The sequence below is a fragment of the Pipistrellus hanaki genome (genome assembly GCF_964339955.1).
Source record: "Pipistrellus hanaki genome assembly, chromosome: 4".
Lineage (NCBI taxonomy): Eukaryota > Metazoa > Chordata > Mammalia > Chiroptera > Vespertilionidae > Pipistrellus > Pipistrellus hanaki.
The window spans coordinates 33,101,541-33,117,042 of record NC_140506.1 but is presented as its reverse complement, the minus strand read 5'-3'; the positions used below and the strand labels follow the sequence as shown (position 1 = coordinate 33,117,042).

Sequence of the window (15,502 nt, the reverse complement as noted above, 5' to 3'; positions counted from 1 at the left end):
CATCCAGCCGTGGTTGCTCAGTGGTTGAGTATTGACCTATGAACCAGGAGATCAAGGTTCTATTCCCAGTCAGGGCACATGCCTAAATTGGGGACTCAATCCCAGGGCAGAGCGCGCACCAGGCAGCCAATCAATGTCTCTCTCATTATCGATGTCTCTCTCTTCTTTTCCCTTTCTCTCTGAAATCAATAAAAATATATTTAAAAAAAATAAAAGTAGAGTCCTATAAACATTTGTAATAGTTTCCTTGTATCAAAGCATTTTGAAGGGCTTATGTCACACTTTTACAAAGTTTATGGATAATCTCCCCATCAAATGCCCAGATAGACTATTCTATCTGGAAACTACTAATGGAGAACTCACGATCCACATAAATTGGCAAAACTGTATGAAAGGATAACTTTTAAAACTAATAAATTAGTCTCCAGGGGGAAGGAGACATATGTACTACTATTTGTAATGCTTCAAACAATAAAAAAAATAATAAATAAAAATAAACTAATAAATTCTTTAAACAATTTCCACTTATCTCACAGTAAAACTGAAATAATGAGTGTTATTAATACTGTGCGTTACCCTGCATATGATACATCAAAATAGAAAACTAATGTTAGCATCACAGTTGAAAATCTTGTTCAAAAGTAAGTTAATTGTGTGGAAACTGGGTGACGCATACAGTCGGGTTCACAGCACTATTCTTTTGTATGTGTTTAAATTTTTTCATCATAAAAATATTCTTTCTTAGATATCAGTATGACACAATGAACAATAAATATTGCTGATTACCCCTACAAATAAATAGTATCAAAGAAAAATAAGAAAAGTACGTAATAGATATTTTCTTTAATTATCCTATGTTGCTACTAATTCCAATATTCCACCAGTTTTCCTTATGGTCATACATTACCTGTTCTGAAGAAAAACCCCACTAGTATTAATCCAAAAATGAAGACAGCACAAGTCAAGATTTTTTCATCTAAATGGCTGGCACAAAAAGACATAATTCCCTATTTCATGTATGTTATTTAAAATGTCTGCAATAGGCCGAAACCGGTTTGGCTCAATGGATAGAGCGTCGGCTTGGGGACTGAAGGGTCCTGGGTTTGATTCCGGTCAAGGGCATATACCTTGGTTTCGGGCATATCCCCAGTAGGGGGTGTGCAAGAGGCAGCTGATCGATGACTCTCATTGATGTTTCTAACTCTCTATCCCTCTCTCTTCCTCTCTGTACAAAATCAATAAAATATATTTAAAAAAAAATAAAATAAAATAAATAAAAATAAAATAAAATAAAATGTCTGCAATATTTCTGTCACCATAAGACAACAAAACAATGTTTATCACTTATTGTTTTTACTTATCAATCACCCAGTAGTTTGTTTCCAAAATATCTTGGCTAGAAAAACTCATGCCTATGAGTCCACAAAAAAAATTCATTGTAGCAGTGTTCATAATAGTGAAAATATGCAAATAGCCAATATGCCCATCAATACAATATTCTTTTATTTTTAAACTTGATTTATTTTTATTTACTTATTTTTCCCAACACCATTTATCACCTCTATGCCTTCTTCCACTTCCACCCACTCCTACTTTCCCCACCATCACCACACTGTTGTGCATGTCCACAAGTTTTGAGTTTTTTTGCTCAATCCCTCCACCTCTCACACACACACACACACACACACACACACACACACACACACCTTCCTCCCACCAGAGCTGTCTGCCTGCTCTCTCTGAGTCTATCTTTATATTGCTTGGTAGTTCATTTTGTTAATTAAATTCCACATGAGTGAAGTTATATGGTACTTGTCTTTCTCTGACTGGTTTATTTCACTTAGCATAATGTTCTCCAAGTCCATCCATGCTTCAATACAGTATTTTGAATGGGTAAGTGATTTATCAGTAAGTTCTTGGGTTTTTTTTGGAAGTGTTCAGTATGGGTGTTAATTACTTCAGTTGTTTGTTTGTTTACTAGAGGCCTGGTGCACAAAATCTGTGCACGGGTAGGGTCCCTAGGCCTGGCTGGCGATCAGGGCCAATCTGTGTGGTGACCGGCAGGATGATCAGGGGGCCCCCACTGGCATCCGCCTTGGTGGTCAGTGCACATCATATTTCAGTAGATTTGCTATTAGGCTTTTATTATATAGGATTTATTTTGGAGAGTAAGGAAGAGGGAGGAAGAGAAACATCAATGATGAAAAGAATCATTGATCAGCTGCCTCATGTATGCTTCCCACCAGGGGTTGAGCCTACAACTGAGGTATGTGCCCTTGACCGTGTGCCCTTGGACTAGAATCAAGCCTGGGACTCTTCAATCCATAAGATGATGCTCCATCCACTGAGCCAAACCAGCTAGGGGCAATAAATAAATTCTTTAAAAATCTAAGGCAGCCGAAACCAGTTTGGCTCAGTGGATAGAGCGTCAGCCTGAGGACTGAAAGGTCCCGGGTTCGATTCTGGTCAAGGGCATGTACCTTGGTTGCAGGCACATCCCCAGTGTGAGGTATGCAAGAGACAGCTGATCTATGATTCTCTCTCATCAATGTTTCTAATTCTCTATCCATCTCTCTTCCTCTCTGTAAAAAAATCAATAAAATATATATTTAAAATAATAATAATAATAAAATAAAAATCTAAGGCAATAAGAAAATGTTAACACTTCATAAATCTGAATTGAGAGGTGAGTATTTTGTTCTATTATTCTTTGTACTTTGTGCATGTCTGAAATATTTTATGGGCTTTTTCTTCAAGGTTCTATCAGGAGCAAGGTTCTAACACTATTTCACTTAGTCAGTCTGTTCTTTGTACTGAAACATCAGATTACATTCAAACTATTTCAGTACTAAAAAAAAAAAAAGTCAAGGAAGTAGAAAAGAGATTATAAGAATCTAAAAGAGGACACTTTCAAAAGTAAGTCACATAGAACTAAATAACCAGAAAACAAAAGGAGAGAAAAGAGCAGTACTGCCAACAACTATACAGGTGAGGGTGGAGGAGACAAAGACAGAGGAATTAGTTTGCCAAATAATAATAGAAACAATAAAAACAATGAGGAAATGAAACTGAGTGCCATGATGCCATCTGGGGTTGGGAGAGGGAAGACCTACCAATTTAGTAGGAAAGTCTCACAAGTGAGTAGCTGACAAATTATTAGCACATCTACATTAGGGGATTTTACCATATTCCTAAGGGCACTTCAGATGCGTTTTCTCCACAGTACTCTGAAACCAAGGAAATCAACAATCTTCTTTTCTGACACCAGCTAATAATGATCCCCCAAACCCTTGACTTTGGCATTGACGTCCTCTGTAACCCTGTCCCCTTGAGTGTGCAATGGATCTGCTGATGTCCTTGTCCTATCAAATGTCAAGTGTCACTTCTGTGATCAAGTTATGAGATGCTGTGTCATCCATCTGGCTGGCATTCTCTCTCTTGCCCATTTGCTTGATCCCTCTGCTGCAGCCAGCTGACACATGGTAAGATAATCTATGGAGAAGCCCATATGGGAAGAAACCTGGGAAGGACTCTGGCCAACAGCTGGTAAGGAACTGAACGAGGCCTGCAAAGAACTGAATCCTGCCAACAGCCATGTGTGTGAGCTAGGGGTTGAATCCTTCCCAGTCAAGCCTAGAGGTCTGCAGTGGGTGGAATAGTGGCCCCAAAAAGGTAGGTCCATACCCAAACCCCAGAATCTAGGAATGTGATTTTATTTGGAAAAAGAGTCTTTGCAGATATAATTAAGGATCTCGAGATAAAATCATTTTGGATTACCCTGGTGGACCTGAAATCCAATGACAGAAGTCCTTATAAGATAGGGAAAAGAGGAAAACACACCAAAAAGAAAGCCATGTGAAGAACTTCACTGATTCTCTCCTCTCTCTCTGTCTCTCTCACAAGTTCCAAGGGCCCTTCCTGAGCTCACACAGTCCAGCTGGCTCACTTTTCCTACCTCTGTGACTTCATAAATAAAATTTTTCTTCTATTGGGGCTGGGGAGTTGGGGGGGGAAGACCCATGCAGAGATTGGATCATGCAACCTAAAGGCAAGGAAACGCCTCAAGCCACCAGAAACTTGAAGAGGCAAGGAACAGATTTTTCCTTAGAGCCATTTAGGGAGCATGGCCCTGCTGCCTCCTTGATTTCAGACTTCCAGCCTCCAGAACTTCAGAGAATAAATTTCTATTATTTTAAGCCACACATTTTGTGGTACTTTGTTACAGCAGTCCTAGGAAACTAATGCAAGGTTAGTACAGCTATAGAAGTTATAATACCAGATTAAATGGGCTAATTTCCCCTATAAAACAAAAGATCACACTAACATTTTCATATCAGATAATGAAAGAGCCATCTATGCAAAACTGAGCAAAATTGAATTTTCTATTTTGACAAATAAAGTGTACAGAAAGGCAAGGTTATTACATAACAATAAAATATATAATAAATAATAGCATAATCTATTGATAGAAAATAAAAAAGAAGATATAATTGCAAGTGAAAATAATTAGAATATTAATAAAAACACTACAGACTTAAGAAATCCAAAAAAACATAAACAAAGGAGTATCATCAGTATAATGAAGTATTTCAAGCATGCAAAAAGATTATAGAAAAATAAAATATATTTATTTTCACCTAATACCAAGTCTTTTTTTAAAAAAAATATTTTTATTTATTTCAGAGAGAAAGGGAGGAGAGACAGTAACATCGATTATGAGGATCATCAACAGGCTGCCTCCTGCACACCCCCACTGGGGACCGAGCCCGCAACCCGGGGATGTGCCCCGACCCGAATGCAACCCCAGACCCTTCAGTCTGCAGGCCGATGCTCTATCCACTGAGCAAAACTGGCCAGGGCAATACCAAGTCTTAAAAAATCTTGACAGATTTTTAATAAATCTTAACTCAAGTTCTTTTTTAAAGAAATAAAATATTTCATACATAGTTAAAGCCTCTACCTGACTCCTTTTTCTTCCCTCCCACTTCAAAGGTGACCACTGTTTCAAAGCCAAGTATGTATATTCACATATATGTATTTAAACATAAATAATAGTATTATTTGATGTATTTAAGCTTTATACATATACAGCAATTGGCAGTATATTTATTCCACTATTTTTTACTAAATATGTTTTTGAGATTTACTTATGTTGATGCATGAAATTCTAGTTCATTCACTTTAACAGCTCAAATTCGTATTATTAATCTCCCGTTAGAGATCACTTAGGTTGCTCTTCAACTTTTGCTGTAACAAACAATGCTACAACAAACTTTCTTACACGTCTCCTCATACATATACTAGAGTTTCTCCACAGTATAGTTCTAAAAAACCAATTACTCAGTAACCATTCTTTTTAAAAATTTTATTATAGTAAAAGTGTATTCCCATAATTAACAGGAGAATCTCACTGAAGGTAACCTTAAGATACTTTCTGTAGAAAAAGACTAAACTCTGAATTCACTAGTTTTAAGCAATCTCAGCGTGCTTAGTTAGCAAAGTCATTTAGAGCAAAAAGCAACATGTCTCATTAATGAGAAATTACCTGTGTGATATTTTGAGAAGACATAATTGCCTGATTATAGAATATGCGGCCAAAGTGATCTCGATCTGGAAATATTTCTGCTTGTCGAGGTAAGTTTGCACCTCCCGAATCAACTGAAGACAAAGGAAATGAAAGAAATAAGTACATCTCTAGGAACAAAATGTGCTCCACACAGGAACATTTGTATCAATGACAGTATCATTTCTTAATCACATTCACAAATGTCTTTTTAAACTATTCTACAGCATCTTTCTCTAATCCCCCAATGCAGCCAAAAGGATTCTCTATTTTCCTCAAATCCATTAGGCTCTCCTACCCTGTGCCAAATTCCACTTGAAATGTATAGTGTACTCTCTCCTTTGAGACCAGTTAAAGCCCCAGGAACACTGTAAATGCTTAACCAGTTCAGCTAAGAAACTGTCTTTCCCTCTTTTTCACTAATACAAAAACCACCTACAGAAGTTGTGACAATTTATCATATAATGCACCTTCTAGTATTGCTTTCACTGCACATTAGAGTAGTGGGTAAGAATGTCCGCTGAGTTCAAAACAGAGCTTGGTGACTTCATAGCTTTATTTTTTTTTTTAATATATTTTTTTAATATTTAATATATTTTAATATATTTAATATATTTTTTTAATATATTTAATTTTTTTTAATATATAAAATATATATTTTATCAATATATTTAATATATTGATTTTTTACAGAGAGGAAGAGAGAGGGATAGAGAGTTAGAAACATCAATGAGAGTCATCGATCAGCTGCCTCCTGCACACCCCCTACTGGGGATGTGCCCACAACCAATGTACATGCCCTTGACCGGAATCGAACCTGGGACCTTTCAGTCCGCAGGCAGACGCCAAACCGGTTTTGGTGACTTCATAGCTTTATGATCACAGGTGTACTTTCTACCCATTCTATGCCTCGGCTCCCTCGCCTGTAAAATGAAGATAAGAGTAACTGTCTCTCAGAGTTCTTATTGGGATGACATGAAATAATGTGTGATATACTACTTAGTTCAACACATACTGTGAGTGCACATAGTAGAACCACAAAAAGTTAGTTAGTCCCTATTAATACCTATTAATCTTGCCTGCAACTATAAGTATTTTATTATTTGATATATTATATCTTATTTCCAATCATTACAAGTGGGCTGAAGACAAGGACAACAAAATACTCTTCACTGCAAATAGGAATTCATTTACTGTGTTCTATTTATACAAAGTATATATACCAGGCAAATTTTCCTTCCCAGGAAAAAAAAAATCCACATCAGTACCTGTTCAAATCCTTACATAAATGAACAATATATCTTGGCATTTTACAAAATTATACCAATATCCAGAAAGTAGCAATTTTATACTGTTTTGCTTTTATGTTCTTTTTGAAATATTCATAGATTTAAATATATTTTAATTTTAAATATAAATGTACCAGTACTTTCATTGAAAATTAAATTTCCTTACTAGACTTCATCAGGTGATCACTTCATAAGGTATATAAATGTGGAATCACTCTGCTGTAGACATGAAACTAATATATAATATTGTATTTTGACTATAATTGAAAAATAAATTAAAAAATTTTTAGATTAAATTTCTTTAAATTTTATCTGCTCAAGTTATATACATATATGGCCCTGGTCGGGTAGTTCAGTTAGCTGAGCATTGTCCCCATATGCCTTGCGGGTTCAATCCCCAATCAGAGCACATACAAGAATCAACCAATAAATGCATAAATAAGTAATACCAAAAGACCAATGTTTCTCTCTCTCTCAATTCAATAAATTTTTAAATAGTTTATTGATTTTTTTTTTAAAGGGGGAGAGAGAGAGAGAGAGAGAGAGAGAGAGAGAGAGAGAGAGAAAGAAACATACATGTGAGAGAGAAACATTGATCAGCTACCAAACTAGGGATCGAGCCTGCAATCTGGGCATGTGCCCTGACCAGGAATCAAACCATGAAACTTTTGGTGCATAGGATGACACCCAGCCAACTAAGCCACACTGGCCAGGGTTAGAATCAATAGATTTTTTTTAAAAAAAACTATATATATATATACTCAAGCATTTAATATAGTAACTCACACTCAAGAGATCAAAATATATTAGTTATTATTTTTTTCATAGTTTCAACCCATTAGGGTTAACAGAAAAAAAAAAAAAAAAAAATATATATATATATATATATATATATATATATATATAGAAGAAAAAGTACACATGTTTAGAGGAAAAATTGGCATAAACCAAAATACTGTCAGGAGTTATTCCTCAATGAAGGGGTTATTATGGGTAGTCCTTGTTTACATTTTCTCCCATAGTTCCCACCCAAGAACATGCATTTCTTTTGTAATTATGAGAGGAATTAATAGTTTTTTTAAACACCCATTGATAATATCATATAAACAGTAAAATATTTTACCAGCTAAAAATAGTTACTTGCCCAAGTAGATGCAGGGGAGCCTGTTTTGCATTGCAATTTCTTGAGCCCGTAAATGTTTCTTCACCGTCACCGGGTAGTAGGTACCAGCTTTAACAGTGGCATCGTTGGCAGCAATCACGCATTCCACTCTGAAAGGCAGAAATTTCATAGGAAAGAGAGTACGAGAGATTTATTTATTCACAAAGAACAATTACAAAACATTCCAAAATATTCCAATGCTATTTTCAACTTCTAGTTACCTACGACCAATGACAGTCATTAGTAGATAATCTTAAGACATAAAAGCAAGCTTTAATCACAGTTAACATATTCGTTGATATAATACAAAATAATCACTTTTAACAAGAGCCATCAGTCTTATATTAGTAGTGAAAAACTAATGTAAGCCACATTTCATAATGGTTATTTGAATGAAAGGGTCCTAAAAATATAATCTATAATAATAAAACCATAATATGCAAATCAACCAAACAGCAGATCGATTGACTGGACAACCTTCCAGACAAACACGCTATGATGCGAACTGGTGCCAGGCCAGCCAAGGCGGGTGTGATGCAATTGGTCAGGGACCCCACCATTGCCCCAGATCACCTCACAGAGGGAGGCCCAGCCACCCTCTGAGGCGTGATCAATTGGGGGGAGAGCCCTCAGCCATCGACCCCCCCAAGGAGGGAGGCCCAGGCTACCCACCCAGCAGCCACAGAGGGAGGCACAGGCCACTCAGCTGGCAGCGCTGTGGCAGGTGGGTGGGGCCTCCCTCTGCGGGGCAATCAACCTGGATACCCATGACCAATCACCTCACAGAGGGAGGCCCAGGCCACTGGTCAGCAACTGCTGTGGCAGGTGTGCAGGCCAGCCAGCGATCACCCTGCAGAGGGAGGCCCCGGCCTATTGCGCAGGGAGGGTACCTGAGGACCACACTTGGAAAACTACTCCTCTTAACAGTGGTTTTCACCCTAGATATGAAGAGATCACCTGTGGAGCTTGGAAAACCACACAAGTGGGGTTTAGAGAGTAAATAACTTGCCCAAGATCAAGCCACTGGCTCAGCTTTGACCTCAGGCAATTGGATTCTGAGCCCAATACAAGTACATTTGATTCAGATGCCAAGGTTACTGGTTTGTGTTCCTCCACCTTCTCATCAGAGCCCTGTGCCTTTGAGGAGGAAACTGGTCTTGCAAGGTGTGTCAGGCCATAAAACTATGAACAATGCACGGCTGAGGGGAAGGGGGGGGGTGTTATTGCTGGCCCCAGGACAGATGATTGGATATGGCCTGGGGACCCCCAACACCTGGGGCCTTCCTGTAAGCCCACAAAAGTGGGTGGAACCTTATCTGCAAGACAAAGACCCCAGAAGGTTATAAAAAGCGAAGCCCTCTGCATGTTTCTTCACTCTGATTTGGAAATTATTCCCGGAGTCCACTACTGTTAATAAACGGGTCCCTCCCTTTCTCTAGGAAGCACACTTGGTATTGCTTTGGTCTTCGGCAACACCTTCAGGGGAGGTGCACCTATAGCCATTCACCACTGTTACAGAGCTGACTGAAGACATTCCTCCTGGTTTCTATTCTATAAGCTAAGATTTTTTCCCCTTTAATTTTTGTCTCTAAAGCTCTATAATCTGCACAGGAAGCCTCAGTCCTAAGTAATATCAATCGCATAAAACTTGAATGCTAATATGCAAAGCTGTGAGTGCTGGATGCCCTGTGAGTGCCTGGTGAATGTTCCTGACCCTCGAGGTGGCGTGTAAGGAGAACACTTACCCTGATACTCTCCCAATGCCTGTAATGATGCCGCCTGCAGGGACCTCCTCATTATCATACAACTGGTAACCTGCAAACTGGGATAATTCCAGAAATGGAGACCTGAGAGGAAGAAAGAATGTTCCTTGAATTAATGTCATTTTTTTTAAAAGCATAGAGTTACACATGGGGGCGGGGGGAAAGGCTTTTTTTCTTTAATGATACAATGTTTCAAATATGCATATTGTATATAAAATCTACAAGAATATTTAAAACAAAATCTAATGTGAAAATTTCAGGGGTTATATAGTATAGTCATACAATAGAACACTGGGTACTTATTTAAAAAGATGTTTACAAATGTGTTTATTATTATAGAAAGAGCACAGCACCTAAAATGTATGTAGTACTGACTATGTGCCACGCTATCTTCTAGGTACAGGGGTCCTCAAACTTTTTAAAGTGGGGGCCAGATCATGGTCCCTCAGAGAGCTGGAGGGCCGGACTATATGAACTACTAATTCCTACTGTAACACCTCGGCTGCGCTCACTGCCCAAAAAACCTGGCGGGCCGGATCAGACTCCTCTGCGGGCCGCATGTGGCCCGCGGGCCGTAGTTTGAAGACCCCTGTTCTAGGACTTTCAGAAACCTAACTCATTTACTCCTAAGAACTACCTTCTCAGGTGGATCCTATTATAATCCCATTAACTGATGAGAAAACTGAAAAGAGACTAAATCACTCATCTAAGTCAGCAGTAAGTGGCAGAGCTGGGTTTTAATAACCAATTTGGGACCACGTTTTTTGTTTGTTTTTTGTTTTTAACCACTAGCTCTTACTTAAATGTTTAAGAAATAGTAAGTGAGGGGTGGGGGAAGGGGGTTAGAAAACCCACATTTAGTATGATTCCCTTTTTTTTTTTAAATTATGTCTAATACACATATTTTTGAAAACAGTCTAGATGGATATATGAAAGGTATTAGCAGTGTCAGTGTGAGTGTGTGAGTATGTGAGTGTGTGTGCGCGTGTGTCAAAATATACTTTGGTAGTCTTTATTTCCTTCTTTCCAACCCTACATCCACCTAATCCAATCCTTCAGGAAACACTGTTGGGTTAACTTTGTCTGGACAACAAACCCAGAAACTAACATTCTCATCATCCCCACTACCAGTACCTAGTCCTGTCTACCATCCTGTCTCCCTTGAATCACTGCAATCACTCTTGAACTGGTCTTGGTACGCCCACCCTTGCCGCACACAGTCATTCCCAACACAGCAGCCAGAATAACTCTTTTCAAACATAAGTCAAATAGATCATAAAAGCTCCCCATTCAAAACCCCACAAAAACTTCCCATTTCTCTCAAGGTAAGAGCTGAAATTCTTATCCTAGCTCACAAGGTCTTACAGAATTGGACTCCATTTCTACCACTTTCCTTCCACCCCGACCTCACTGGTCCCTGGCTCTTGAAGCAGATCAGAACACCCGGCACATTCCCACCTCAGGGCCTCTGCACTGGCCATTGCTCCTCTCTCTGCAACCCTCTTTCCCTAGATATGTTTAGGGTTATCTCTCTTCACTCTTACACATCTTTGTTCAAATGCCACCTTCTCAATGAGGCCTACCCTAACCACCTCATTTAAAACTGCAACTTGACCTTCATCTTCTCCTTTACTCTAGACTACCTTCTCTTCCTGCCGTGACAAGTTACCACCTTCTAACAAAATATAAAATTATCATTTATTTTCCGTCTCCTCCTGCTGCAATGTAAACTCCAGGTGGGCAAGGATCTTTGTCTATTTTATTCACTGATATATCACCAGCACCTAGAATAGTAGCCTCTTGATAAACATTTATTGTTGAATCTTACAATAACAACCAAAATTTAAAATCATCTATTTATAAGGGTGTCTAAGGAAGACCCATGGAATAGAGAGCACTGAGTTGGCACTTGGGTATATACTAACCCTGGGTCCAGAAGGCCATCAATTCTTTCCCTGGCTAACAGTTTTCCTCTTGATGTGTGGCGTTCTTTGGCTTTCTCACTACCTCCTATAATAAAAACAGGATTAGATTACACTAACACGCAATAAGATCTCCATATAACTTAATGCCAGAAAAACATTTAACACTTAGTCCACAATATAGAGCTTTTAAAAGTTCAACATATGCTGTAAGAAAAGGTGTATTTTTCAGTTCATTCATTCAACTTACAAACTGACAGTTTTCTAAAGTAAATTAACAGGTATTTGTTTGTTTTTTAATCAGCCCATCCCTATTGCAATATTATCTATATACTAGAGGCCTGATGCACGAAATTTGTGCAAGAGTAGGCCTTCCTTCCCTCTGGTATCCAGGACCTGGGCTTCCCTCTGGCCACTAGGAGGCACCCAGGACCCAGGTTCCCTTGCAGCCCTGGCTTTGTCCAGGAGGTCATCCAGAAGGACGTCCAGTCTAATTAGCATATTACACTTTTATTATCTACTGGAGGCCCAGTGCACGAAATTCATGCATGGGAGTGGGGGTTGTCCCTCAGCCCAGCCTGCACCCTCTCCAATCCGGGACCCCTCAGGGGATGTCCAATTGCCAGTTTATGCTCGATCCTACATTGGGCCTAAATAGGCAGTCAGACATCCCTCTCCCAATCCAGGACCACTGGCTCCTAACCGCTCATCTGCCTGCCTGCCTGATCATCCCTAACTGCCCTCCCCTGCCGGCCTGATTGCCCCTAACCGCCTCTGCCTCAGCCCCCGCCACTGTGGCTTTGTCCAGGAGGAGGACTGGACTATCAGAAGATGTCTGGTTTACCCAGTTTAATTCACATATTACCCTTTTATTAGAATAGACTACAGGACCGTTGCACAAAATTCATGCACTGGGGGGAGGGGGTCCGTTTAAGCCCAGCCTGCACCCTCTCCAATCTGGGATCCCTCAAGGGATGTCTGACTTCCCAGTAGGATCAGGCCTAAATGGGCAGACATCCCTCTCACAATCCAGAACTGCTGGCTCCCAACTGCTCACCTGCCTGCCTTCCTGATTGCCCCTAACCACTTCTGCCTGCCAGCCTGATCACCCCCTAATCACTCCCCTGCCTGCTTGATTGATGCCTAACTGCTCCCTGCCAGCCTGATTGCCCCTAACTGTCCTTTGCTGCTGGCCTGGTGCCTCCCAACTGCCTTCCCCTGCTGGCCATCTTGTGTCCACATAGAGGCAGGATCTTTGACCACACAGAGGCAGCCATTTTGTGTGTTGGTGGGATGGTCAATCTGCATATTACTCTTTTATTAGATAGGATAGAAGCCTGATGCACAAGTGGGGGCTGGCTGGTTTGCCCTGAAGTGTGTCCCGGATCAAGGTGATGGTTCCCTTTGGGGCCTGGGGCGGCCTAGGAGAGGGGCCTGTGGTGATTTGCAGGCTGGCCACACCCCCAGTGACCCAAGGATAGGCCAGGGCCAGCTGGAAGCAGATATCTGAGATTTATTTATCTTCTATAACTGGAAGTTTGTAGCCTTGAGTGGAGGCCAGGGCCAACCAGGCCAGGCAGGAAGCTTGGCTTCCTCCATCACTAGGGGCAACCCAAGCTTCCTGCTTGCTCCAGCTCTGTGGCGGCTGCCATCTTAGTTAATTTATATACTTAGCTCTGATGGGCATAGTGGAGTGATGGTCAATTTGCATGTTTCTCTTTTATTAGTGTAGATTAGGGGGCCAAAATCTAAAATCCAGCCTAAATCGCGGGCCGAATGGTTTACTGAACAGTCATAAACTGACAATGTCATAAACTGACAGCGGAGTGCAGTGATGACAGCGCGGTGCGGGCCACATTGCAAGGCCTGGCGGGCTGGATTTGGCCCGCGGGCCTTGTGTTTGACACATGTGGTGTAGATAATAATAAAAGTGTAGTATGATAATTAGACCGAACAGCCAAACAACCTTATGCATGACCTTCTGGACGAAGCGGAGTCTGCAAGGGCCAAGCCAGCCATCAGGGCTGTGAGGGCCAAGCCCGTTGCACAAATTTCTTGCATCTGGCCTCTAGTTATAGATATAAAAACCTAAGCAACATTACAATCAAACAACTGGAACAGCTGTTTAATCAGTCGCTATGATGCACAATGACCACCAGGGGGGCAGATACTCAACGTAGGAACTTCCACAGCCAACCTCCCCCAGTCCCTCACCCTGTCCAGCAGCCCCCAGCCAGCATCTGGCAGGCCCCCAGGCTCCAGCCAGCAGCTGGCAGGCCCTGGCCAGCCTGGCCCCAATTGGGACTGGGCGAGACAGCCCAATAGCCTCTGATCGCCATCCAGGCTGGGGCACTGGGTTGCAGGTTCGATCACTAGTCGGGGTGTGTGTGGGAGGCAGCCAATCAGTGGTTCTCTCAAACATTGATGTTTTTCTCTCTCTCCCTCTCCTTTCCTTTCTCTCTAAAATCAATAAAAAGATATATATTTTTAAAATAAGTGTTTACCTAGTCTTATCTTCTGTGCTCGTTCATGGAGTTCATTTACTAGTGCTTTCATCTGTTCATAGTTTTCCTAAACCAGAAACAAAGAGAGTAATATTAGAAAGCAATTACATTTTTTAAATCAAAATAAGACGACTATCACGTGCCAACCCATCCATGGGATCTCCACACGGGGCCAGCGCATCCATGTGGTGTCCATGCTAGACCATTCAGTTGTATGGAATGATTAATTCCTGCCTGTAGCTTTGCTGAAGCTCTTCACCTCCACCACCCGCTCTGATCCATCTATCCAAATCGCACCCCCTTATAAAGCCTGATGCACAGGATCCCGTGGGAGGTCCGCATATACACAACTGGCTGATCTGTTTCTTAAGTCTTTTCTAAAATATAAGTTCTACCATCTTTTTTGTCTTGAAATGTTTTGTTTGCCCCAGATTTCTCCCATAGTGCTAAACGCATCCCCACAGTGTCTTTTAGCAAGTTCTTCCCTTGTAGATCTAGAGTAGGGGTGTCGAACTCAATCAGAGAAGGGGCCAAAATCTAAAATCCAGCCTAAATCGCGGGCCGAATGGTTTACTGAACAGTCATAAACTGACAATGTCATAAACTGACAGCGGAGTGCAGTGATGACAGCGCGGTGCGGGCCACATTGCAAGGCCTGGCGGGCTGGATTTGGCCCGTGGGCCTTGTGTTTGACACATGTGATCTAGAGGCTTATGGGATTCTTATGTGCCTTAATTTTTTATTCGTTTTCCCCAACCCCAACCCCCTCCAGCATCCTACCTGCCAGTTTCCTGCCAGCTTTACAAACTACAGGTTCAAAGCTGATGAAAAAGAGTTCACATACATACAAAGCCAAATATTTGTCTTCGTTTTAAATCGTACCCAAATCCAGGGATACAATCACTGCAGCCAACAACCGTTGCCCAATTTGGAAAGGCAGCTAAAGCCGGTTATGCAAGTATTCTTTACCCTAGCTAAGCTAGCCTCCCATTAAAAAATAAAGAAAGAAAGAAAGAAAACTGCCTGGCAGGCATGGCTCAGTAGTTGAGCGGCAAGCTATGAACCAAGATTCCCGGTCAGGGCACATGCCCAGGTTGCAGGCTCGATCTCCAGTGGGGGATGTGCAGGAGGCAGCTGATCAATGATTCTGTCCATCATTGATGCTTCTATCTCTCTCTCCCTCTTCCTTCCTCTCTGAAATAAAAAATATACTTAATTAATAAATCAATAAACCCCAATACATTAAATGAAAAGGAAATCAATACTTATTTCAGACACTAAGATCTTGGGATTGCTTGC

General features: G+C 40.8%; 1 protein-coding gene across 1 annotated transcript in view; it reads right to left on the bottom strand.

Annotated features, from left to right (window-relative positions):
- Nucleotides 1–15,502, bottom strand: part of MCCC2 (methylcrotonyl-CoA carboxylase subunit 2) — a 44,812-nt gene that overhangs the window by 28,182 nt on the left and 1,128 nt on the right. Inside the window, exons 2-6 of the mRNA XM_084880907.1 lie at nt 14,204–14,270; nt 11,703–11,787; nt 9,760–9,861; nt 7,997–8,124; nt 5,546–5,658 (exon numbers count right to left, since the gene is read on the bottom strand). Of these exons, the coding sequence (XP_084737033.1) occupies nt 5,546–5,658; nt 7,997–8,124; nt 9,760–9,861; nt 11,703–11,787; nt 14,204–14,270 (495 nt within the window). The remainder of the gene's footprint in view (nt 1–5,545; nt 5,659–7,996; nt 8,125–9,759; nt 9,862–11,702; nt 11,788–14,203; nt 14,271–15,502) is intronic.